At 39.1% G+C, this 25,246-nt stretch overlaps 1 protein-coding gene across 1 annotated transcript in view; it reads right to left on the reverse strand.

Moving 5' to 3' along the window:
• Positions 1–8,068: 8,068 nt before the first annotated feature.
• TECRL (trans-2,3-enoyl-CoA reductase like) overlaps positions 8,069–25,246 on the reverse strand; it is a 58,390-nt gene continuing 41,212 nt past the window's right edge. Inside the window, exons 5-12 of the mRNA XM_053941758.1 lie at positions 19,809–19,924; positions 17,681–17,786; positions 16,507–16,579; positions 14,700–14,743; positions 10,714–10,771; positions 9,749–9,834; positions 9,296–9,341; positions 8,069–8,196 (exon numbers count right to left, since the gene is read on the reverse strand). Of these exons, the coding sequence (XP_053797733.1) occupies positions 8,069–8,196; positions 9,296–9,341; positions 9,749–9,834; positions 10,714–10,771; positions 14,700–14,743; positions 16,507–16,579; positions 17,681–17,786; positions 19,809–19,924 (657 nt within the window). The remainder of the gene's footprint in view (positions 8,197–9,295; positions 9,342–9,748; positions 9,835–10,713; positions 10,772–14,699; positions 14,744–16,506; positions 16,580–17,680; positions 17,787–19,808; positions 19,925–25,246) is intronic.

Here is a 25,246-nt window from a genome sequence, read left to right on the forward strand (position 1 = left end):
TTTGCTGCAACATAAAGGGATCCCTCTGGGGATGAAGGAAAATGAGATGGAGAGAAAACGTTGCAGGGAAAATCATTAGAAGCTCTAGAAATAATAGAAATACTAGGCCTGACTTTTGGTACCACTAACCTTTGTTGGCTTCAGATGATAAGTCTTACTTGAGATCAAGACATTAGCAGGACCCCTACTTGCCCTGAGTTTCCCACCCTCCTCCCCATAAGGACAGCAGCAGGAGAAGCCCCATCTGCAGACATTTCTTGTGGCAGAGGATGTTTTTTATATTTTCTCTACCAGCCTGCCTGGCTTAACCTTTTGACCATCCTTCAGCTGCCTCTTAATGTGACCATTTTATCAATGACTGCAGTTAAAATGGCAGTCAGTTTAGCCAGCTCTGTCTGCTGCTGCTTGAAATTTTATGTATTGTGACCTTTTTGTGCCCTTAATTCCTGCTGAAGATGCTCATCTCCTTGCACTGTAATCAATGAATCAATTATTTTCTCTGAAAGAGAGAGATTTTTTTTTTTTTTTTTGCTGAAAGTGTTGGAGGGGGAGCACAAAGCAAAGTTCCTCCCCCTGGTCCTTATCTGGAATAAGAAAACTCCTGCAGTTTTTCCCTCTTTGTAACTGCCTATTGATTGTGTATGTCAACTGTACATCTGTGGGCGCTGAAGGATTTGATTTTATTTCTGTTTGCTCAATGATATCTAAAAAGTGACTGCTTGAAGGACTGCTGAGAAGTGGGGGGTTTTGTCCACAGGTTTTATAATGCATTATTTGAATCTAATTATATCAGAATGGTGTAATTATACAAGGTATTTCCTTTTACTTGCTTAGGTATTCTTTTTGGATGATACATGCATCTGCAGTCCCAAGACCCCAGAACTGCCATAGATAAGATTGCCCCATACTGCCTCACACATGGCCAGATTTAGTGCTCTTGCAGGAACTGTTTGCCAATAAATAACAGTAGTCATTTTTCTAAGTGTTTGATGGCAGTGGATGCTGTCCTCACTTCTGTTGGTCTGGACAGTCCTCTGCCACCGAGAGCAAGTCAGATGTATGCCTGAATGAAACAGGCTGGGAAGGACTAAAAGAATTGCCTAAGGAATGAGAAGCAAACATCAATTACTTGCTCAAGGATGAAAAAGTGTTTGGTATGCTACTTATTTAGATGGCTAAGCACATCTTGCTTCAGCATCCTGGCCTTGCACTTATAGCACATCTCCTGTCATATCTGTGATGCTCAAGCAGTTCAATGAGGGCTTGTGAAACTTCTGAAACTGCTTGTCAAGGCCAGGCCATCAGCAAAGGATCTCTGAAAGGAAGTGGCTGAGATGGGCTTTGGTCTATCATGGATTCAGAACCATCAGCACCGGGATGGGGCAGTCTGTGGGGACTTTAACTCCTGCGTATGATTGCTGAATGCCCTCTGCGAGGCTCACACACTCTGACACCCTCAGTCAAAGTCCTGTGTGTGCGCTTAAGGATCTGGCTATCAGGCCAGATATCAGAGTGTGATTCCTGGGGTGTCCTAGGCAGGGCCCAGAGTTGGTCTTGATGATTTTATTGGGTCCCTTCCAACTCAGCATGTTCTATGATGCTGTGATCCAGCAGCAGGTCATGCAGTAATTCCCTGTGTAACTTGCATTACTCAGTACAAGTCTGTCATGTGTGTGAGTGACAATTATTCTAAAATTGGGATTTCCAAGCCAAGTGCAAAAGTGTTTGAGGTACAGCTTCCAGCAAATATTTGCATGTGATCAAATATATTATCTCTTTATTTCATTCTAGATCCATAATCAAGATCCCCTTTATTAGATTTCAGGAAATCTTTATTGCAATCCCTTTTCCTGGGAGAGGTGCCCAAAGTTCTGAGCCTGTGAGCAGAAGCCTGAATGAAGTAAAAGTAGTTCTCAAATGACTATAGCCCTGTTTAGTTTGTCCCTGTATCTGTAAAAGCACAGTATCTATCTTCCTTTCACCTGCTACACCCTGCTAAGTAGGAAAATGCGTCAAACATGGAGGAGAGTGTTGCTGTTTCTATTGTTACAGATTTATGATTTCATAGCAAGATACTAATGCAAACCTGGAAGAACTAAACCTCTACTTTTGCAGAGAGAAGTGCCTGAGTAGCTCCAGCCCTTCAGAGGTGAAGAGCAAAGGAAGCAAGGAGAAACATTTTGAAGCTAGGCTCAGATAGTGCCAGGTATTGCAACTCACTGCTGCAATATTTAGCTCTCTGCTTGCAACTGGATTAAGGTGGGATGTTTGGCAAGTTTCTGAATATAGACTAACATTGTGCTTCACATTGGAAAGATATCTAAAAATGGCAGCAAAGTATTAATGCATATATGGGGAAACGGGGCTGGAATTGGTTAACAGTATACAAAAGACTCTACATCCTCAGTGTTTTGAAAAGAAGGGGTTTTCCTGTGTACATAATTGTGTATATCAAAGCTCTAAAAACTAAGTAATTAAGAATTTGAATGACAAGCTTACAAGTCCAATGCAAAGCACCATCTGCAAAGAGATAAAGTAAACCAGAGGGTGGAAGAATACAGTGTATGTGTATATATGACAAAAATTCCCTGATGGTTCAAGAATAGGTGCTTTGTTTTTCATTAGATACAGTACTGGAGATGTGTCATCTTTAATCCATTTCTGTCAAGTGCAGTTGTCAGAAAGAGTGAAATTTCTTTCAAAAAAGACATAGCTGCTAATCCCTAAAAGCACAGTGCAACCACATTCTGGTCCTTCCAGATCTCTAATCAATATCTCCTTCTGCAAAGATGCCCTAGAACCTTGGAAATGGCCTCATAATATTAATAGAAAATATTAAAAGTACCCTTTTCCCCCTTTTCTTACCTTGAGGAGAGGGACATCTTTTTAAATATTTGTTTCTTTTGTAACTTAGTGTCACAGTTTCATCAGTCAACTGAAAGCTCATCAACTTTTCAGTATGAATTAGAGTTTTAAAAATGATTGATGTGGTGGTCTGTTTCCTTTGGAACCTGTCTTGTAGTGCTTTAAAAGAGTCCCCATATGGTGAAACCTGCAATTTTGAAACAAAAGCCTTTTCCCATTGAGTATGGTCAAGTACTCAGAATACTGAAAGGAATCAGTCATAAAGCTGTATTACTTTTTCACAGGAGTAATACTATGTATTAGGAAAAAACTGGCTTACAATCAGATTTCTTTGACAAAAGATGTGAAGTTTTCTTTTTTAAATATGGAATTCATTAGTAATATTGAATAGCCTTATCATATTTCTTTTAACTATAAATGATTTCCTCATACTTGGTTCCTGAGTTTTCAAAGGCTTCAGAAGTTACATAAAAGCAGGTACACGATAGAAGACTGGGCATTGTGGATGTGTTAATATATGGCATATTTGTTTTTATCCTAAGCATACGTATTTCAGGACCCATTATCTTGTCTTTTCTTTTGATAAAGTGGTTTTAAATTGACTATTACATTCCAAGGAAATTCAACACTGATTATTTCAGTCATACAGTGACCAACACTCCTCACCTGGACAACTGTTCGTCCAGCTGGACAAGATGGAAAACTAAATGTGTTCTCAAATGTCCTCTCAGGGAAGAACTGGCTGAAAGGCAGTCTTTGGTGTGCTACACAAAGGAATAACCAAACATCACGACCATGATAAAGGCATGGAACAGCTCGGCTTTTGGAGCTGATACCTGCAGAAAGAGTTGTAAGTGTGAGTAACAGGTGGCAGAAGGATATGCAGAGACCATTAACATAAACATATTTCTGTGATGCTAAACATGTGTGATGTAAAAATCACCTTTAATTGTAGCTGTACAGCAGCCTCTGTGTACTCACCTATGATAAACCAGACCTTTCATAAAAAAAATATTGTTCATATAGGTACTAATCTGTGTTCAGTGACAACACAACACTTCATCTACATTTATTTATTGAACACTGGGATAGTCATAGAATGTGTTTCTCTAAAAGCTTCCATGAATGTTAATGACAAGGAATATCACTTGTAGACAGCACTTGTGCCTAGGAAATTATAGAAAAGGAAAGCCAATAAAGCATCATGTGAAAAATATTAGATTGCTGAAAAGCTTTTTATGGTTTGAATTAATTTTTAGTTCAGCAACACTTGTTATACCTATAAATAGGCTCTTGCCTTCCTATAGCTTTTTTCCTGTTACAGTGTGCTTTAGAAGTCTTCACATTCAGTGATTTTTATTTTATTATATTTAGTTAACACTGCAGGCTCTCTTTCAGAGAACTGCTTTGATAACAGGGAGTTTTATCTCAGTTCCTAGTGTGATAAAAGCCAATTTGGAGTCACTTACTTTATACAAAACAATGGAAAGTACAAGATATTTTGATTATAATAGCAACTTTTTAAAAGGATGACCATCTGCCTTTATTCACTTTTCCTGCTTTCAGTGTCCTTTCAAGCTCCACTTTCCTTATGGAAAGATGAAATCACAGAGATCATTTTCCTGTCAGCTGCGAAGATGTGGTAACCATCTTATAAGACAAACATATGGCTGGGTCTTAAGGGCTTTTTCAAACTGGGAATCCAAATATAGGCTGCCAAGCTGTGTAAAGAAGCATCTGCCACGTCAGTTCCCCATCACAACTCTTCCCTGCACCACCAGAAAGCCTGAGCTGGTGCCTGCTCTTTTCCAGGTTGGCATTTTATGGCAAGAACCAACCACAAAAATGTAGAGCTGTGTATCTGAAGGCTTACCTTTAGACTCCTTAATCTGAATGTTTTAGGAATAATTTGGGACAGATGAGACTCATCCATATGGAGAGTTCCAGCAAAATCCCAGTTGTAAGCTTCAGGGTGAGCGTGGAAAGACTTGGAAGTTGAGCAATCTCTCCGTGTGAAACAGGGAGTGATTATTTTGAGATACACTTTAGTCCCACTGGCAATGCCATTCACACAGTCCTTATTGGGCAGGCCAGGAAGGATCTGTTTGTTTGTTTGTTTGTTTTCTATTTACTTATTCCATCTGATTTATTTTTGCATTTCCTGACCACACTGTTGTCTAGTCCCTGTATCATGCTTTACTTGTGGTCTCTTTGTTCCGATGGCTTCCCTCCTGAAGACGGTTAAGCAGAAGTTGCTGCATACATGGATCTGTAGCAGCTCCTCATGGCTAACCAGAACATGTTTCCAACTTCAACCCCTTGATTTTCCTGCTGTCCAGTGCTCCTGCCCTCCTCCCTTTTGTGAGGAATGTTGTCATTTGCCTCTGTGAGCTGTTATGGCTCTTTTTGGAGGTTGACTTCCTTTGACCTTGAAACATGGTGGGATTCTGGTAGTGGGGTGGTCTTGCCCATGCCTTCCTTCTACTGGTGGCTCTGGGAAGTGAGGTCTGCACTTAAGAGAAAATACAGACAAAGGAATTTGCAGCTGACCACTTCCTCATCAGCCCCTCACAGGAGAAAGACCTGGATACATAGAGTTTAATAAGGCATTTTTCTCCAGGTAACCAGCATAATTATGAGAAACTTCCTCATTAAAATTTTTGTGTGAAGACAACTGTTTTGGTTGAAAATGTGCATGGTGCTTGTGGGCTAAAATCACTGTTGATGTTTTTATGTAATAATACTTTTTTTAACTGTATGAGTTTCTTTTCTTTGCTTGGCTTTTTTGATGGTCTATAAGCAAGGTCTCTGAAATGTTTATCAAAACAAAGACTGGTGATTTTTATAAACGTTTTGTTTTGAAGAAGAATATGCCCCCGCATTCCAGGAAGTTAGCTTACCTTTTCTAATTGCCCTGAAAATCAGAGGAGGACGTGTAGGAAGGTAAAGGTGCAGGAAGTTAGATTTATTGCTATTTGTGAGGCCATTTAACACTGTTCAGAGCAGTTTTAGCTCATCAACACCCCACTGGTGAAACTCAAAATATCTATCATGTTTATCTGAGACAGCCTTCTGCAATGTATCTTCATTTGTTCTTACCTAGTGTTTGCTCTCACCCTTTACTTTACTTTTTACCTTACTTTAAAACTTCAGTCATTTACTTCAGGAGCCAAAACTCTTTTCTCCCTTACCCCATGTACTGAATAACCAACTAATAAACAGGGAGCTAACAATTCCAGAAGTATTTCCTCCACCTAAGCTGTTGAATAGGAACCGTGTTCCTAGCAATTGGAATCCCACTGGAAATATGCCTTGAACAGACTTAAAGCTGCAGCCATTGCAATCAAAAGATTAATAGGTAAGTAATTGATTTTAATAAGTTACTCTCCAACATGGACTATTTTAAAACTTTAAGATTGTTAAAATAAGACATTTAATAAACACGAAGAGAAAAGCATTTCAGTAGCTGGATTAAAAAAAATCCAGACAACTACCGTTATTCACACATCTAACATTGTCTGGAAAAAAAAGAGTTTTAAAAATATTGTGGTTAAGTATTTGATTAAAGAGTACAGAAAATAATTTTTCAAAAATACATCTTTATTAGCAGTCTGGGTCAGAGATCCGGATATTCACTTTGAATAGGGTTTTCCATTGAGAAGAATAAAAATTTTGTTTCACAGGTTGCAAGTTAAAAAATGGAAAGTGATGTATTTACATTACAAAGATGAAATTGAGTTACAGTGGCTACTAGGAAAACTGTTGCAAGCTAGACATTAGAAGAGGGATGTGAACCCAATTTACCAGGCAAATTAACTTTGTTAGAGCACCTGAGCTGGCGTAAAGATAACAGCGCCTTTAGGAGACAAACTGCCTGCCTTGCTGGTGTGCTCCAGTGTTTCTCTAATGATTATAAAATTCTTTAAGCAAGATTTTTTTTCAGTAGCCTAAGGGCACCAAAAGGTATTGATAAATGTGCAACAGAAATAGAATGAAAGCTGGACTCAATGCCCTAACTCTTCATATCGTAATACCTGCTGAAACAGTTCTGGTTCTTTTGCTCTGCCTTACTAAAATTGTGCTCCTGCATGACATGGCTGCCACTGATTTGCAAAGAGAGCTACTCAATATCTCCAGGACTTGAATAACAAGCCCAGAGAATCCCTTAAAAATAATGTCCTGGAAAGCAGAGTAGCAGATAGAGCCTGGCCAAGCTGAAGGGGAGCTGAAGCCTGTCAGCAGTGTCCATCTGAGGCAGTTCAGATATGGACTGAAATGCATTTGGCATCTCTTTCCTGTTTGATAATGAGCTGTACTCTTTCACCTTGTGCCCAAGGATTTCACACTGCTTCATACAAGTAAGGTGAATGGTGTCTGGATGCAGTCAGGCACTGAACAAGGGGATCTTAACACTCTTGTTGGTGCAGATGGTTTTCTGCTATTTCCAGCCTTCAGTGTGAGAAAGGGAAGTGTGCCTCAATGATGTACCCAAGATTATGCCTCAAATTAGTTACAACATGGGAAGCGGTCACAAACAGACCCCTTGTGGGATCATGGGGCTGATCTGCCTACCTAAAAGTAAAAGAACGACAGTCCTCTTTGCAGTGAGCAATTTAAGCCAATTTGTATTAAACAATTTGCTACAAGATTTGATTAAAAAAAAAAAAAAAAGAAAAATTTTGTGAAGCTAGACTAAACAGTTTTCACAGCATAATGGTCATCTTTTGATGTGATGCTTTAGAGGATCTGAGGCAGAATGTGCTTTTTCTGTGTAGTTTAATAAAAATAAGGCTGTGAAACATCTTATGATGCAAAAATCCAAGACTCTCCTCAACATCTAACACTGAACCTTAAAATTACCATACCTGAATGTAGCAGACGAGTTGTGTTCATTAATTTTAGCAGCATCTGTGCCCATTTACACCAGCTAAATATCTAGCATTCAATATAAGTAATTTTCTTGTCCCTTTTCAATTAGCTCCATTACAGAAAATCTAATTAAATCATATCTTTTAGCAGGAACCAAGAATTCAAGAGATAAATTTTTGCATTAATTAAAACCTCTTCATCTTGACCTGTTAATTTCCTGAAAAAGATATTCAGTAGTTTTTGCTCTGATCCACGTAGTTCCTAAATGAAATGGCTCATTTACTCTGAGTTGGCTCTTGAAGTGTACACTTAGGCTCCAACTCTGGTGACAATCTCAGAAGATTATGGGAATCATAGCTGCTTTTCTCCTCACTTCTGGATAAAATCTCTTCAGATACAGCTTGTGTTTCTTCTGGGCCCACAGAGACATCTGGATGACCATCAGGAAAGCAAAGATGCCAACTAGCAGGGAAAAAGATTTAAAGAAAAGGATCATATGTGTACTTTCAGTGCCTATTTCTGGAAATACAGTAGGGTTTATGGAAATATTTGCAGTCTCTTCTGTGGGCAGAGACAACACAGCAGTTCCTCTCAGCCTGGCAGTTGCTGATACACCATAGCCGAAGGCTCAGCCTCCACCTCAGAATTCACACAGATGACCTTCGCATTTGTTAGGCTCATCCTGTACCACCTCTGACTCCAACATAAATCCATATATCACAAGGCCTCCCTGGCCATGGTGCTGTCTCAACCCATGGCCTCTCTCAAACATATTTCTAGTTTACTTCTGAACTACAACACTTTGTTTCTACTTCTGCTGCCAACCATGACAGGGAGCTGTGCTCTGACTCCCTGCTGTGTAGAGGAAGAGCTCGGCCCTAAAGCAAGTAGGCAGTAGCTGCCTGATCCAGCAAATAGGCACCAAATATTTACTGCATTTGCATTTTGCAAATTCATTATCCTTTGGTTAACGTGGAGGTGGTTAATCAGAAACATCCGTTTGGCATCTGGACAAGTTAATCTGGGACAATTACAGCAAGAATCATGTGCTGCATATGTTTCTGCTCCTGCCATTGTAGGGACAGCCCTACATTGTCCCCAAACTTTCAGATAATTTCCATACCAAAGCCTAAAACCCAAGAACACTTCATCTTTTGAAACAAAATTTCAATTTAATTTTTGCATTATACAGTTTAACCCACTTTTGAAATTTGTTTCTTTTCCATTTGTAAGCCACGTGGGGCTACTTCTTACAAGTAGTTTTTATAGATTTCTATTTTGAAATGGAAAAATAATTTAAAAATGAATGTTTTGGAGAGATCCGTCCCAGGGACCATATTTTTGTGAGTGTTTAGGTCTCTAAGGATGCAGCAAAGTACTGAGGAAGAGTCGCAAATTCTACTAAGCAGGCTGCTCTTACGAGCATCTTGGAGGTTTATCTCATATGGCAAATTTGATGGCAACATTTCATACACTATAAACTTTTTTGGCAAATCTTAGATTTCTAGAATTCTCTTCCACAAACACTTTAAATTCTGTCTTCATTCTGTTTCAAATTTACCTGGCAGGGTTTGTGTCATCACCGTGAAACTAATCCAAGACCCAGCCTGTTGCAAAGAAAAAGACACTGTTAGTTCTATATTTTATGTAAAGCAAAATAGCAAGCTCCCCATGAAAAAAACAGTGTGGTACTTGTGCTGGAAATGGGAGAGGAAAAATAGTAAGAAATTAACCCCACAGTGTGCTGGATGGGGTGAAGAGATAGGTGGTAAATCTTTAGATCACTGGGGAGACTAGTGGAGGGAAATGTAGACAAAAGTCCATGTGACAGTGATGTGAGGGAAAAGGAGGGTCTGGTGGAGAAATGTTTGTGGGAGCAAGAAGACTCTGATATACGAAGCATGAGGATGGATGTGCAGAGGAAACTACATGGAGGTGTTGCAGATTTTCTGCAGAAAAAGGCTGAAACAGTAACCAACTACCCTTTGCACATAAGCAGAAGAAAGGCATGTACCTCATATGTATAGTTGGGACAGGATACCAGCAAGAAGAGCCACGTGAAGGGGTTGTATGTTGGACTTGGAAAACAGGTTCTATTTCCTTGTGAAAGGGAAAAAAAAGGGTGGGGAAAATCAGAACCAGTTTCAGTACAAGGAGAGGGGAACTGAGCCTTATCACAGCCTGCCTACATAATAGCAATCCCCTGGGCCAATGCTCTCAGGGTACAACCTGTTAGAAAAGTTTCAGTGAAATCTTTTGAGGTAGCAAAAGCTGTATTTATCCCAGTGAGAAAGAACTTAAATCAATTTTCTGGCTCTTGCTGCTTTTAAGCTGAATTAAGCCCCTTGCAAGAAATAACATAAGCAGTTTCCTAACCACAGGCTTGAAAACATTCCAGAATAGAAACTGACTTCTGTGTGCGAAGTTGATCATACTGTGGTATTTTCTTGAATAGGGTGTTCTAGTGGGGAAATTACACTATTAGTGTCTGAAAACATATTTTACTTTCTGGTATATATTGTATAATCTTTATTCTCATGACACAAAAATGCAGGAACCCCAACTTGTTAAGAGCATACATATACACTGTGTAAGTATTTATGAGTCTTTCTCTGTGTATTTGCAAATATGCACGTACATCTTTGCCTGAGATGAATGTGTCTAAAAACTCTGCGATATAGTTTAGAAGTTTTTGGGACTTATTTAAAACGAAATACATTGATGTCAGTCACCAGCATGCTTTAAAGAACTTCAGTGCTTAAATCCATATTTAAATTGCAGTTGTGTCTAATTAAGATAAATTTGCTGTTTTGAAACAACAGCAGTGTTGCTAATGTTTCCTTGTCACAATTTTTTGAAGTTGTTAAACCAATGGCATGGTTACTACTTCATCTTTCTTTATTCAATGGATGTAGGTACATAAATTACCGTACAACAGCAGAAGATGCATAGCTTAAGGAACAGGAATCAAAGACAGACCTGTATTGGTTTGGTGAGCTAAAGCTACGTTGATAAAGTGATTTCCAGCTTCACACATCTGCAAGACATTAAAAACATATTTCCAGTCATATGTCTAAAGCGCTGTGGCAATTGTGTGCAGTGCATAACCAGAACCCTCCCCATTACAACTCAGTCTCTGTATCCAGGAAATATGTATTCCAAAAAACAGCCTGTGATCTCTGTCACACACACAAGTATCCAGTGAGCACTGTGGATGCAGCCTGGGGTGAAAGCCCCTGGCACAGCTCCACAGAGCTCTGTGCAGCCAGGCTTTCAGTGGGGCTCCCATGCCCAGCACGTGCAATGTGTTTGGCCCTGGGGAGGTGAGGGAGATTTCCTGGCTCTAAGGAATTCATCAAGATTCTCTTCTTGATTTTTTTCTGGATTTCATCCAAGCTGGAAGGAAGCAGGTGAAAAGATGACCTCTGGTTTTGTAAAGATGTCACAAGTTAATGTCCCGACCCCTCTTCCTACATACGCTTTCAAAGGTGTTCAGCAGAACAGGAAGGAAAAAAAGGGCAATTTAAAAAGTAGTATGTCGCTATTGGATACGAAACAAGTACACAGAAGCTTGGTAAGTTCAGAAGAGAAAAAGACTTAGTTTTATTCAAACATCTGGTATTTATAGAATTCTAAAGGTGACCGTGGATTGGAGGATGGAATTACCACTTCTCCAACCACACTGGTCCAAAGATCAATCATCTCACTCATAGAGAAATATGTAAACTATTCTATTTATACATGAAATTGTGTGGGAACTCTGACTATCAAATATGTAAACATTATTAGAAGGTTAAAGAAGTTTTATGAGAACTTTAAAACTTTCAGAACTATAAAAGAAAACTTAACATTTTTAAAAATCAGGGCAACAGCAGTAGTCTCTAAAATGCAGACTGGTTGAATGGACAGTAGTCAGGGATTGATGAAGGAGGGGAGCTGTACTATTCCTGGTTCTGGAACTCTCTGGTTATGCTGTTTCCAGCCATAACCAATTTCTCAAAGCTGGTCTCTAACATTTAGGTATTTCAAACCTTTGGGAGAGGTACTGTTTCTCTCCATTTGGTTATACAACCTGTAGCAGAGGCTGATTTCAGATTTGCTTTCAGTACTTCATCAGTTATGACTGCTGAAGAATGAAAATCAATATTTACCCATATTTAAAATGGGAACTGGTAGGAAAATCAGTTTAAATTCCTGAAGAAGATGACCTGTCATAACAACTATGTAATTTTATGGTTTTCATTTTTCCCCTACTCTGTGAAGAAAACTAAAATGGTGTATACAGTACAAGCTCAGGCTGAATTGAACTTTTTTCTTTATTTCTGGGTTTGAAGACTGATTTGTCCTCTCAAATTGAAACAATGCAGTGTTTAAAAACTTGCATTTTCTTATATAATTTGTCATTCTATATTTTGCAACGGTCAAAAATGTTTAAGAAATCAAAATAAGAAGGAAAAAAATAAAACCTAGAAATGTTAAAAGTGTGAAGTCACAAAACTGATACAAAAAAGGAAGAGCTTCAACTGTCATTTTTAAGTCAATTCTGAAAGTCATCCATAACAAATTTTTCTTAAAGCTAATTGAAAGAAATATGCAATTTCATTTTATATTGAAATGTGCTATTATCTGAAAGAACATTGTAGATAGAAGAATTGCTGAAGAATTTTCCCCTTTTTGGCAGAGATTTTTGTGGGGTTTGTTTGGAAGATTTAAATCAGGTTTATTCATAAATGGACCTGTTATTAGCTGTTATTCTGCATGGGTAGGTAGTTACAGTTCAAGTCCTGCTGCTCTTTTAAATTCTTTTAATTCCAACTAAATGACAATCCTCTACTATAAATACCAGATGTAAAACACTAAACAGCCAGAAAATGCAATTCCATTATACAATACCATATCAGAAGCTATAACTCTAAGCATAGCAATGGATGTAATTTTAATTTACATACTTCCAATTATGAGCTGGGAATGTGATTTGTTTTTTCTGATTGCTATTATTTTAAATAAATAGGTTTTGTGGTTAGAAGTGGTTTTGTAAAACACTATAGCTAATGAGATGACTATAGTATTGTAGAGCAAGAGATATTCACACACTATAATTAACCCCTACTAATTCTAAGTAAAATATGCTAAAGGCATTTCTACACGGATTTTTATTTGCTTACCTTTGACTCTGCAGCTGCATTCTGCTGTGATTAACTCTTATGTCCCTCTTTAGACATGTGACTGTTAATGTTCTACATTGATAACACTGCTAAATTTAAGCTAGTCCTCAGTTTATTATATATAAAATATAAGGCAGTGGGGAACAGCAGATAAAAAGCTGAAACTATTTATGATTATAAAATATTGAAGCCTACACACTGTTTCCCCTCTTTATATTCCAAGTTTACCCTATGAGAAAAACATCCCTGCAAAGCTTAATTTCTCTAAACGTGAGAATCTTTCAGGAGGACCTGCAGAAACTCTTCATATTACTCAGTACTGTTGTTTACAGCAGCTTCAGATATATACACTTAAATCAGGATGTGTAATAAAGACAAGACTTAAAAGAGGGTTAAAAAAATTAATCTTCCAAATATTTTATTCATATGTTTTAGAAACCTGTGAAAACAGCTCAAATTATTTTATTTTTTATGTTTTAAATTCATTGTCTGGGAATCTGCCAACACAAGATCTGAAAGGGACAGGTCTTGAGTTTCCATGGGTAGGGAGGTCTCAAAAGAGCTGTCGGAATTCATCAGACCAGGTGCTGATGCAGATCTTAAGGGGATTGACATATTTTATAGCAAACACCCCCAACAGGACTTTGCTTGATGGCATCATTTTCCTTACAGGGCACGTTCCACTGATGCAGGGAAGGATGTTTCAAAGGAAAAGAAGGCTTTCTCTAAGCAGAGACTTTGATGAGGACTAGTTTTGCTGGCAGCACTGAATATTCTGGCAAGCAGTTTGCTTGGATTCAAACACTTCCTGAGCTTGAAAAGGGTGCACACAGCAAGGTTCTGGGCATACTGCTGGCTACCAGTGCCACAACCTCCTGTCTCTGCAGTACTGGGCTATTGCTTTTGGCTCTAGAGCATCATGGAGTGTGTGAACTTCTTCACAGAAGTATTATTCTTGTCTTTGCTGTACCTTACTAGAGCACGAAAAGCTGAGAACTGCATTGACAGACACAAACAATGCCAAAACTGTGACCTTTAAGGGTCCTGTTTTACAAAAGCATTTAAATATTGCTAACAAGTTTTTGGATATTTTTCTGAATAGTGTTTGCCTGATGGAGCCTAGACATATTATTGTCCCATCACCCTGTCATATTTCTGAAAACTGATCTGTATCTGATTTTCAAAGAGGATGCTTTGGCTACTGGCTCAGCAGTTCCAGAGGACAGAGAGGACATACATTTCCATGAGAACTTCTTATCAAGCCTCTGTCTCACTATAAAGTTATGTTCAAACAGCAGGTTGGGTTTGATGAAGGAAGTTTTGATGAAGGAAGTCTCAGCCATCCTTCATCAGCTGCACTTTCCCTTGGCTTATCCCAGTTTGGTAGGATTTATTTATAACATTTTAATAGCTGTGGATGTAAGTTATTCAGGGTACACTGAACTATTGCAAAATCTGCTTGGCATGTAATTCTTCAGTGTTTTAAAAACTATAAGTTTCACTCTGTCTAAATATAAGTGTTCTAACACAATTACCAGTAGTAATAATGCTGATGATGTTCTCACAGCTCTCAAATACAGTACTTCAGTTTAAACTCTGTGTATGTAAATATTAGTAGGACACTTCCTGACTGAGAAACCTTAATAGATTAGTACTAAATCCAGTCAAACTACACAAGGCTGTGGATATGGACTTATATGTATTTATACACACAAATGCACAGAAGCATTGCTGCATTTTACTAAATTGTGAGTTAATCCTATTCCATTATCATAAATAAAACTTCATTTTTGTACATACCAGAAAAGCAAAAGCAGCGTAAGAAACTTGTTTGTGGCCAAATGCTAGAAAACAGAATGAAATTATAAATTGCATTTTACGGTATGCACATGGTTTGCTATGGATGAAATTAATCTAGTGCTGAGGAGCAGAAATGCTTCTTTCCTGACAGGCTCTGCAGAAAGATTGGATATTATCACACACAGTATGAAGACAATACAACCAGTAACAGCACTCTAGAAATGCCAGTTTTACACCACTGATCTCAAGGCAGTTTTCACCCAACTGTTTTTAGTATTTGCCAGCTTCATATATCCAAGTGTTTTGTCAAAGCAGCTGCTGGTGGTGAATCCTTTGAAAAGGCAAGGAGGGGAGTGGAGTGAGGGTCAGTGTCAAAATCAGGCCAAGAATTGCAGCCTTATCCATAGACCCTTCTACTTCCACAAGCAGAAAACTCAATACACAACCTATCCATTACCTTCTTTTTACTTTAGTAGTGATGCAATAATGAGGCTTTACTACACAGCCACTACCTGCTTCACAGTCATGCAAGAAATACATTTAATATTTGTAAATTTTACCTGCCATCTGGCTGCCCCCTCCTTTTTCTGATTGTTCCCAAACCAGTGTAGCGCTCTACCATGTTCATGTCCAAACGTTTACAATTCCCAAGCAAACCTTGGTCATAGCTGGGGGACACGAACCATGTGTACATACCTCACTTGCCTTGGACATGTCTCATCAAGCCTTTACTTTTGAGAACTCCTTTTTCCTGGCTGGCACAGGACTCCTCTGTGGTGCCAAAGGCATTTTAAGGCAGTGGCAAGCAATTAGAAATATTTCTTCTGGATGCTTCCTCTTTTATGTCTTGAACAAAGAGTTTCCCCTATAAAGAAGCTGCACTTATTGATTTGATAGCCCAGACTGCTAAAAGCTGTGTCTAGGGAGGTTTCTGCATTTTTTGCAGCATTATTGTTAAAGCTGCACCAAGTCCAACTGTCATTCAATGAATCACATAATTTTGAAATATAACTTTTGTGCTAGTTTGAAAGAAAAGCAAGTGTCATCTAGGAGAAATTTTTGATTGAAAAAGCTTAGCAATTTAACTAAGTGTAAATAAAAGTGGCAAAGCAAATGCTTCTGCCCTGAAGTTCATATAAAAATCTGAGATACAGAGGAAAAGAAAGACTAAGGTATAACAAGGAAAGTAAAGTAGCAGAAAATAAAACCTGTGCCAATTATTCTCAAAAGAAGCAAAAGTGCACAGAACAAACAGAAAAAAATCATGAAGCAGCAACAGTGCAACAATAAAACATGATAAGACGGAACAAAATGATGGATGAAATCAGAAAATTAAAAAAAGAAATCTTTGTGTTATCAGCAGTATGTGATGGATTTTTACTGGTTTCTCAGGGAAAAAAAAAAACAACCTTAATTTTCATGGAAAGGATGTATCTTTAGCAAATAAATATCTCCTTCAAGAAAATGCAACCAGCTCTATTTCTCTCCTGCCTTCCTTAATACAAATGTTGTAAAGATGAGCAAAATATATTCATCTTTGTGTTTTCTCTGCTTGTCCAAAATGTCCTGTTTGTAAACTGGACAGCGATTGACCACTGCTGAACAGGCATGAACATTCAGTGGCACAAAGCAGAGGTGCTTCCAACACAACAATCTTCCTTCTGACAGGGAACAAAGACTAATTTCTGTCTGGATCAGCCATAAGATTTAATGTGGGACCAATTTCTTGATTTTGGAGAGCTTCAGGTTACACAGCAAAGACTTTTTCAAAGCGAGTTTGTCAGTTTTGTGTCCTACCCATACCTACATGGCGGCGTGTACCGTGGGTGGTTGATGTAGTATGCAATCCAGGATGTGAATCCCCAGTAAAAGGCACAGCCCTGGAACAGACAGATAATTTTTTTGAAAGGGCAATAAAGAAGTGCAAACTGTAACTTTAAAAGTATAAATTCTGCCAAGTATAAAACCTGGGTGACCATTGAAAGGCTTTGCAGTCGTTGGTGAGCCTTAGAATATAGACCTTTCTAAGATGCTGTGAAGCCAGTAAAAAATTAATTTGGGATACAGTGTAGATTTTTTTTATTACTGTGTTGAATGTGTTTTATTCCTGTTGTAGGAATTGGTACTTGTCTTCTCCTTTTTTGATTTTACTGCTTATTACATTTCTATGAGTAGTGCTATAGAGGGCCCTCTCCAAGTCTAGGGCTGCTTAACACAGCTGAGCTGTTACTGTACCTGAAATTCGGCATTTCCAAGCAAGATAGAACAAGACAAACAGAACACTAAACCAGACAAAACAAGAAAGAGTAAAAGTGAAGCCCTGTATCATAGCCATGTGTTAATCTCCTTCACCAAAATCCTAAATGTTTTAAGGGAGGGTCTTTACATCACACTGAATGGGATGGAGGGGTGATATAAAATGGCCAAAATAGAGCATGTAAAATAAAAGAAAAGAAGGCCTGTGAGTAATGACACACTGTTGAAATTCAGGAGGCTTTGGAAGAGAGAAGACCTGGCCAGCTCAGTATCTTCCTGCCTGAGGCCTCCATCTATAGAAGGAGAATGCTTTTTTCCTACTTGTAATTTGATTTTCACTCCCTTGCACAAGGCTGTCTCTCTTGCTCTGTATTTATATTGCACCAAGGAAGCAGTGTATGATTTCTGTCAACACTGCTAGATGTTGCAGCAGCAGCTATCACCATAAAATAGCACTGAGTCTGAAAAATATACTGGACTTGATAATCAGCCCCTTGGGTGAATGAGTCAAAGTGGACATTTACATGCAGGAGCAAAAATGGACATTGATTTCAATTTATATCCTTGGGGACATGGTCCTGAAATCTGTCCTGTTATCTGCATTTTCACTAAACATAATTCCTGGAGCTACAAAATAAATTAATTTATATTTTCCTATCTTCTTCCAAGGATTGATTTGATATGAGGATATTCTCTCTTACACAAGATGATAGAAATATTGTCACCTTCATCATATTTTTCAGAGGAGTGTGCCCTTCCGAAAACTTGTGAACAAATAATGTCTCCAGAAGATGTCTGATATAGTGTAAACAGTGACAGAAGCAGGCCAAGCTGCAAGAGAAAAAAAAAAAAAAAAGAAAATTAAGGTAAGTGAAAGATTGTTTTTATTACTTCACTGTTAACATCATTAAAGGAATAAGACCTAATATTCCAAAACTGCAGTCACATTAAAATTGTGGGATTTAAGATACTGTCTTAATTGAAGCATCTGGAACCAAAGATTAATGGAATAATTTTCAGTGTTAGACAAAGTTCCTTGCATTTTGCAAGGAAGCAACTTATTTTTACTAGCCTTGAAATAAAAAGAGCTCCTCGAGCTCTGAATGTGATACATAGTCCTGACAAGAGATTTAGACAGGACACCTGCGTATACAGCCAGGCATCTGACGTGCTTTTCCAGAAGATGTCTCCCACATTTTAAGGCCACTTTAATGCTCCTGTAGGATGTGTCTGACATTTAAAAACATTCTGAATATCTTCTGAGTCGTTTCCTTGTCCAACTCAAGTAGCTGCATGGAGGTAGTTTGTGTTTCATTTCCTTGTGGACGTAAAATGGGATTTTGTTGCAAGTTAATCCATTCTGATGGCTTTTTTGTTGCCTGTTATAAAGAAATGAGGCAATTGTGGTAGAAATTATTATATTGATTCTCTTTTGAGGAAGATTATGAAACAATAACAAGCATTGCTGATTTCCTTCCGAGAATGAGCTGCAGCTCATAGTGATTGAGTTTCAGAAACAAATGTCAGGAGTGATTCCTGATGGCATTTTATCTTGGTTACATTTACCATACTACCATAGCCCCTCTTGCTGTAAACCAATTATAAGACATAAATGAAAAGTGGTTTTCAGCATGTGAAATCTCAAATAATTTTATTATGCATTGTGTATGGTAGCTAAAGTCAAAGATTAAACAATTCCAAAGTAATTAAACCAGAGAGAGTTGAGCTAAGAGAATTTCGAACAATTAACGACTTATCCAAAGCCTGGAGCAAACTTCCAGCTTTGCTGGAAATTTTAAAGTTAATTTGGCTTAGGATGGGGACCTCAGATGAACCCATTAAGGAGTAGTCACTGGCAGGATTCTGCACAACCCCTGCCCACTTAAAAGAAGGCAAAGGCATTGCAGGTTCTTCTGTGCTGCCAGAAACTCTCTCCTTTTAAGCATATGCACAAGAGAAGGAAGACAAGTATCTTGCAGCTCTGGATTTGAATTCAATTATTCTGTGTTCTCATTCCCAGCTCCACTAACTCCCTTAATGTCTCTCCAAGTGCCTGTTCCTCCATCTGTAAATGGCCTTATTACTCAGTATATTTCTCTGCTGTGTACCAGTTACCCTGATTCTGCAATCACAGTGTGGAAGTGTGTGGGAAAGCTGTACAGTCCTTGAGCCTCTTAGGTGCCTGTGTACCCTCCTATAAGCGGTCCAGCTTATGCAGGTGACAGGCTTTCCTTGATCACTTGTCACCCTTCTGCCAGGCACTAATCACCCAGAATGGGGACAATTCCACTGAAGGAAAGTTCCTTTAAGTGTGAACATTCCCAGTCTGCCTGGTGCATTCTACCGCCGTCCTGTGGAGATGCTTCTTTTGAGTTTCTTGACCTGACTCATGACATGCACACCTGTTGAATTTCCTCCTTCCTGTGCCTAGGTGAGAGCTGGTGTGGGGGTAGTTATCTTCTGTGCTGGATGCTGATGCTGCTCATCTCAAGAGCAGGAACATGCTTTAAGGCAACTGGGAGTGGGCTACCTGAAGTCTTGTCCTCTCTGTCAAGCATGACTTTGGGTTGCTACCCACTGTGATTATTATTTCTCTTTTTGACTTGATGTCGAAGTATTTGGGGAAAACACTGCATCTCCATGGTGACCAAGTGCAGTGACCATTGCTGGGATCCCATTTTTGGTCAAGCTTATGAGTGTTGCTAAAATGACTAACAGGTGTTGGTAATAACTGAATATGACACCTGGCAGGCAGCCTCATACCCCCTGTAACATCCTCAGCTCTGGAAATGCAATCTCCATCTCTTTGGTTTCTCATGAGCCAGGAAAATAATTCCCACAAGTGTCACTTACTGAACCACGGGGTGGCGGAAGTTCTTCGTGCTTTCCACTTGATCATAAATAGTCGAGAGGCGAATGTAAAAGAGCAGATATATGAGAAGAGGCCCAGTGTATTCTGTTAGAAAAAACTAGAAATGAAAAATAAAATAGCTGTGGCAGAGTAGAAAATTGTATCAGGAAAGGTGCGAGAGAAAGAATATCCCTATCCACAACCCCTATTCATCCTTCAAATGACTTTTGGCTTCATTTTCAGGACTTAAATGACACATAGGGGATTCTTCTGCAGTCTCTTTAGCAAAGGAGCAAAATCCATCTAGGAAATGAGAGATAAGTTTCTGTGCAGAACATTAACCCAGTCAGGAATGCTTCATGCAAGGTGGTCAATATCACAGTTATCTCCTCTTTATATTTTTGGCTGTGCCATCAAGTGCCTATTTGGAATCTAAATAACACTGAAAAACAAGGCCAAGAAACTGAAGGCAGCTTGCTTTCTGCCAGTGCTTTTTGCAATTAAGTAGTACATCAGTTAAAAGCCAACCAGGCATGACAGAAATAAACACAGCTTTGAAGCCTGGTAGCTTGTAGAGTCATCTGGAAGGGAGGCTATCATTGCTTGAAATTTGGTGGAGGATGGAAGAGCAGGACCAGCCTGCATGGTGCTTTGAGCTCTTTTTTGGTTACTGTGTGGTTCTCCTCCCTGTCCAGGTACCAGCAGAAATAGCCTGTGGTGGGTAGATCGGACAAATTACCCTACTGTGACAAAAACAAAGAAGAAATAATTTCATCTCACCATTGTCACCCCTGCAAGGCACAGAGAGCTGAGAGGAGGGGCAGGGAGAGAAGGCAGTCATGGAGATGACATGAGCCACCCTCAGTTTTAATGTCTGACTTTTGTTAGGTACAGTCTGTATTGCTTTTAGTTGGCCACACACAGATGGAAGAAGTAAAATGACATTAGAGTGATGAGACATCTAGATTTGATCACCTGTCACTGACCACTGGACTGAATCCCAGAATAAAATGGAAGTGGTGTAGTCCTACACATTTACAATGACTGGCAAATCATAGCTCAAGTGCCTATCATTGCTTCAGGGAGAAAGATTTATAACTGTTGGGTTATTTGACTTTATGGTGTCTATTGGCACTGTTGTAGAATTGTAATGAATAAACACCTGGGGCTTAAGGAAGCAACACTGACTTTAGACCACCTTTTACAGAACTAGTATTTGGCCCCCCAGAAGGTTGTTCTTCCAATCAGTCTTCAGAAGAACACTGGAAGAGAAAAGTTTTCCTGCAGGAATATATGGCAATTAGGTTCCCTTTTCCTCTGTTAGAGGAGGAAACCTTTTGAAATTTTATCCTTTTATAGCAGGACAGTCCCTGAAAGTAACAACAGACTTAAGTGTTCTCTACCAGGGGAACATCAAATTCCCTTTTGTTCCAAGTGGCATTATGACTCCTGTGCTCCATTTAGACTCTGTATGATCCCAAGAGCAGGTGCGTGTTTGTGTGTGTGTAAAAATATTTAATCCAGGAGTCCAAGAGCACTCATTGTGGAATACCTCACAGCCAAGGGCTTATTAGAATTTTGTCCTGATAGCAGTTGTATGGATCTGTTCCAAAATGTTCCACTGTGTTTGGCACTCTGCAAATTCTGTAAGGGATGGCCTCTGCTATTTAAGCCTAATACACTAAATCTAGACCATGGTGCTGTAGGGGACAGAGGTGCAGGTAATGTAGTCTGGGCAGGTCAGAGGAAGAGCCTGGAATGAGCTGCTTTGTTCAGTGTAGCTTTTTCTCTCTGCCATGAGCTGCGCCACAAAGTACAACCATAACTGCCAGCTTTCAACATCTGTTTGGCACAAGCACATTACAAAGCTGCCAGGAAAAGTTTGGCAGGACTTAGCACCAAGTTGTGTTTACTTGTAACTGCACCAAGTGCTCCTCCCTTACTCTCTCACTGATTTCAGATGTTGAAAAGAGAAGGAGAGTTTCGAGATTTAGTAAAAAATCCAGTCTCTTTTTAAAAGCCAAAGCTCCAGACACAAGAAAATTGAATCTTTGTGATGGGGTTTGATGTAGGAAGGGGGGATGCATGAGTGCAACTCAGAGAAGCAGTTGAGAGCACTCACAGTAGCTCTTGACCTGGGGTGTGTGGAGAGGAGCAGCATCAGGGTGCTCAGGGTGGGGACAGGGTTCAGTCTTGTCTGCGTGTCAGTCACATCACCCAAGTGGAGGCAGATGGTGCAGGGTCAGCCATGAGATTTGCAATCACACTGTCTGGCAGACAGGACTGCATTTGCCTTTGTCATAACTGAGTCACACTGACACATAGTTAAGATCACCAAGTTTGATCTTAACTATGATCAGTAACATTCTGTTTTAGAGGATGAGGCTCAATTTGCTGCAGTAGTTTTTGCTGTAGTTTACTTTAGTTTAGGTAAGTTTCAGACTCTTTCCTTCTGTTGCATCTCCCATGCTGTGATCACTGCTCTCATTCTCTGGCCTACTGATTTTTAATTTGAAATAAATGAAAAACAAGTTCCAGAAAGGCAGGCAGAGAAAGTGCTATAAATTCCCATGAATTCAAGCAGGTGAATGGGAAAGTTGTCTTAAATTAACACAACATTACAATTATTGGTTCTACCCACTGGCAATCAAGGGCAAGCACCATTCTTTTACTATTGATTCTCCATGATTATATGCAATTAAGCCTAACTAGTATCTTCATACTCATCCTGTAGCTGACTAATTGCTGGGCTTGGGGAGTTACTTGTTGTGTCAAGGATCAGGTCAATCCATCATTCATATAGGTGCTCAAAATTAGTAATCTCTGCTGACACACTCTGCAAAAATAATAATCACAATTTAAACAAAGGCCTGAAAGTAGTAACATTGGAGCTTGTTGTTTCTGATAAAAAAAGTATAATTTTATTTTTTTAAAAAGTGATAATTTAAAACACAGAGCACATTTACCCTGTAGAAATGTAAAAATAAGAAAGAAAAACAAACAAACAAAAACACCAAACCCCAATATTTAGAAGAAAATTATTTTTCTTTACCATCTTGTGGTCCTGCCTAGATTATTTTGATGTATTGGGTACAACCAAATATGGTGATCCATAATAAACACGAATATCTTTCCCTGGAGGAGCAGTATGTCTCTATAACAATGAGCATATCTCAATAGGATTTAACTGTTGAACTCATCATAAACTCCCTGAAGAGATAAAACAGAAGATTGCCTTTTTTTTCCACATCTGTACACTCTTCTTCATATCTTGCACAGTGTCCAGTTCTCTTACCTTCCTTCTCTCCTCTCCAGTGTCTGACATTATATACTCTGTAGACCTCTTATTCTCAGTAACATAGAGAAAGTGCTCTTAAATGAAAGCATTCTGGAATCAAAACTTTCACCAGCATGGTCAGCATACAGGATGCTAAAATCAAGCTTCTTTAACCATCTCAGTTTATCAGTCCTCAGAGATCTGATTCAGCAACACCGAAACTGAAAATATCTACTACATAAACATCAAAACAGAGATCTGAAATCAGTCAAAAGAGAGCTAAGTAGGAGCTTCCATTATCCAAGAGATGATGGAACAAAAGGTAACACAATACGGGAGAGCTAATCTGCAAATCAGCAACGCATCTTGCATGAGCCAGATTGTACCTTCTTCTTTTATCTCTTATTCAGTTCATCATGCTAGGAACAAATTGCTGAACAGAGTAAAAGCCAGGAATTAAAATCCCAGACCTTGTGAGGTATATTTAGGGAAGTATGAATGCTGCAGAAGTGAAAAGAGTTCTTTAAAGTTATTGCAAGGATTTTCTGGCTGTTAGGGGTGACATAGTGCTTGACACTGTCCCGACAGGTCTGCCAAAGAGAGTGGAAAGGATTTTCATGTGAGTTGAAGTACCATGTGTACTGGTCAGGAAAAAGCAGAACAGGACAAAAGGAAGTTGTAAACACAGGCAGTGGAGTGGAGGGAATCTGAAAAAGGTCCAACCAAATCTTTATAAATGAACAGCCCACATATTAGTATCTTCACATGAGGGCATAGCTAACTCCTCTCTGTAATGTTTATGACCTGCCCTTTGTGTAATATCACACAACACACCCTATCTTGTTGCCTTTTGGCATAGTCTTACACTATCTCATTTATGACAAGCAGCAGAGCTGAGGAAAGGCCATACAGCCTCTTCCAGACTTCCCTTCCTGCAGTTCTTTCCATGCCATGTAGGGCCAGTTTCCCAGTCACCAGTGCTGCTTGTGATGTTTTCTATTCCACTGCCCACGGGATGTCAGGATGGAAACAGAGGGCATGGGATGAGGGTAATTCCTGCAGTCAGGACAATGACTTTGGGTTGCTGTCTGTAGTCCTCAGCCCAGCAAGAGATACAAAACAGCTCAAACATGTCCTGGGTAACTCTGATGGAAAAGCAGCTGCAGTTTATAAATTATCTAATGGACAGGGCTTAGTTTCTCTGATAAATGTGAGACAAAGGCAGTAGTTGCAGGTCGGAGCCAAGGTCAAACTGGCACAGTACATACTGCACAAAGAGGAGGATCTCCTGCTATCAGCAGACAGACAGACCATTGCTGTGTGTGACTGTACAGAGCACAGCTGGGATTTCAGAGAAACCCAAGAGAAACAGGCAGTTAAATCCTCCCAAGTCCCTAGATCACTTTAAACTTAGCATATAACTGCCTTAGACTCATTTTACAATCCCAGCCCTAAGTACTCTTGAGCTAATGATCATTAAGAAACATTATTAATTTCTAGTTTAATTTCTACTTCATACACTTTGTTACCTCATTAAAGGCCATATAGTTACCTGGGGATGATAATGGCATAATTTTAGCACCTCCCCTTTTTCTTCACCTTTGTAAAAGTTTTGTATTTTCATGTTTGCAAAAATCCACAGCAGCAGCAATTTTGTGTCTGGTAATACAGTTCTTAAGGGCTGTTTGAATATTCAATTACTTTTTTGTTCCAGTTCTCACAGAACTGATTCATCCATTCTACAAAACTTAAATTGTGCGTGGAGGGGCACTTGAAACGTCCCTTGTCTGGACAGATTTTGTAGGGACTCAGTGTTTATGAGTATTTCACGTTGCTGCTCAGTATTTATTGTAAATACTAGACATAGGGATGGATTTGCTGTAGGATTTTATAGGCAAATTGCAGCTGACTCTGTCCAGTTTCAGGAGCTGGGGCATGAACAGCAATGGATGCTTTTAGTCCCTGAGTCAGGCCTGTGAAATAAGGGAGGTGAAATCCCAACTTCCTCCTGTCTCTTCTCCTAAGACTGACCTGTCTGAAACATCAGACCACTTCTAACTATGGTCAGCATTCTTCCCTGAGACTAAAAGCCATTTCATGTTTCTTACTCAAAATGGAAAATTATTGCAAATTAACAAATGTTATTCTTATGCATATACATAC

Source organism: Vidua chalybeata, chromosome 4 (genome assembly GCF_026979565.1).
Source record: "Vidua chalybeata isolate OUT-0048 chromosome 4, bVidCha1 merged haplotype, whole genome shotgun sequence".
Lineage (NCBI taxonomy): Eukaryota > Metazoa > Chordata > Aves > Passeriformes > Viduidae > Vidua > Vidua chalybeata.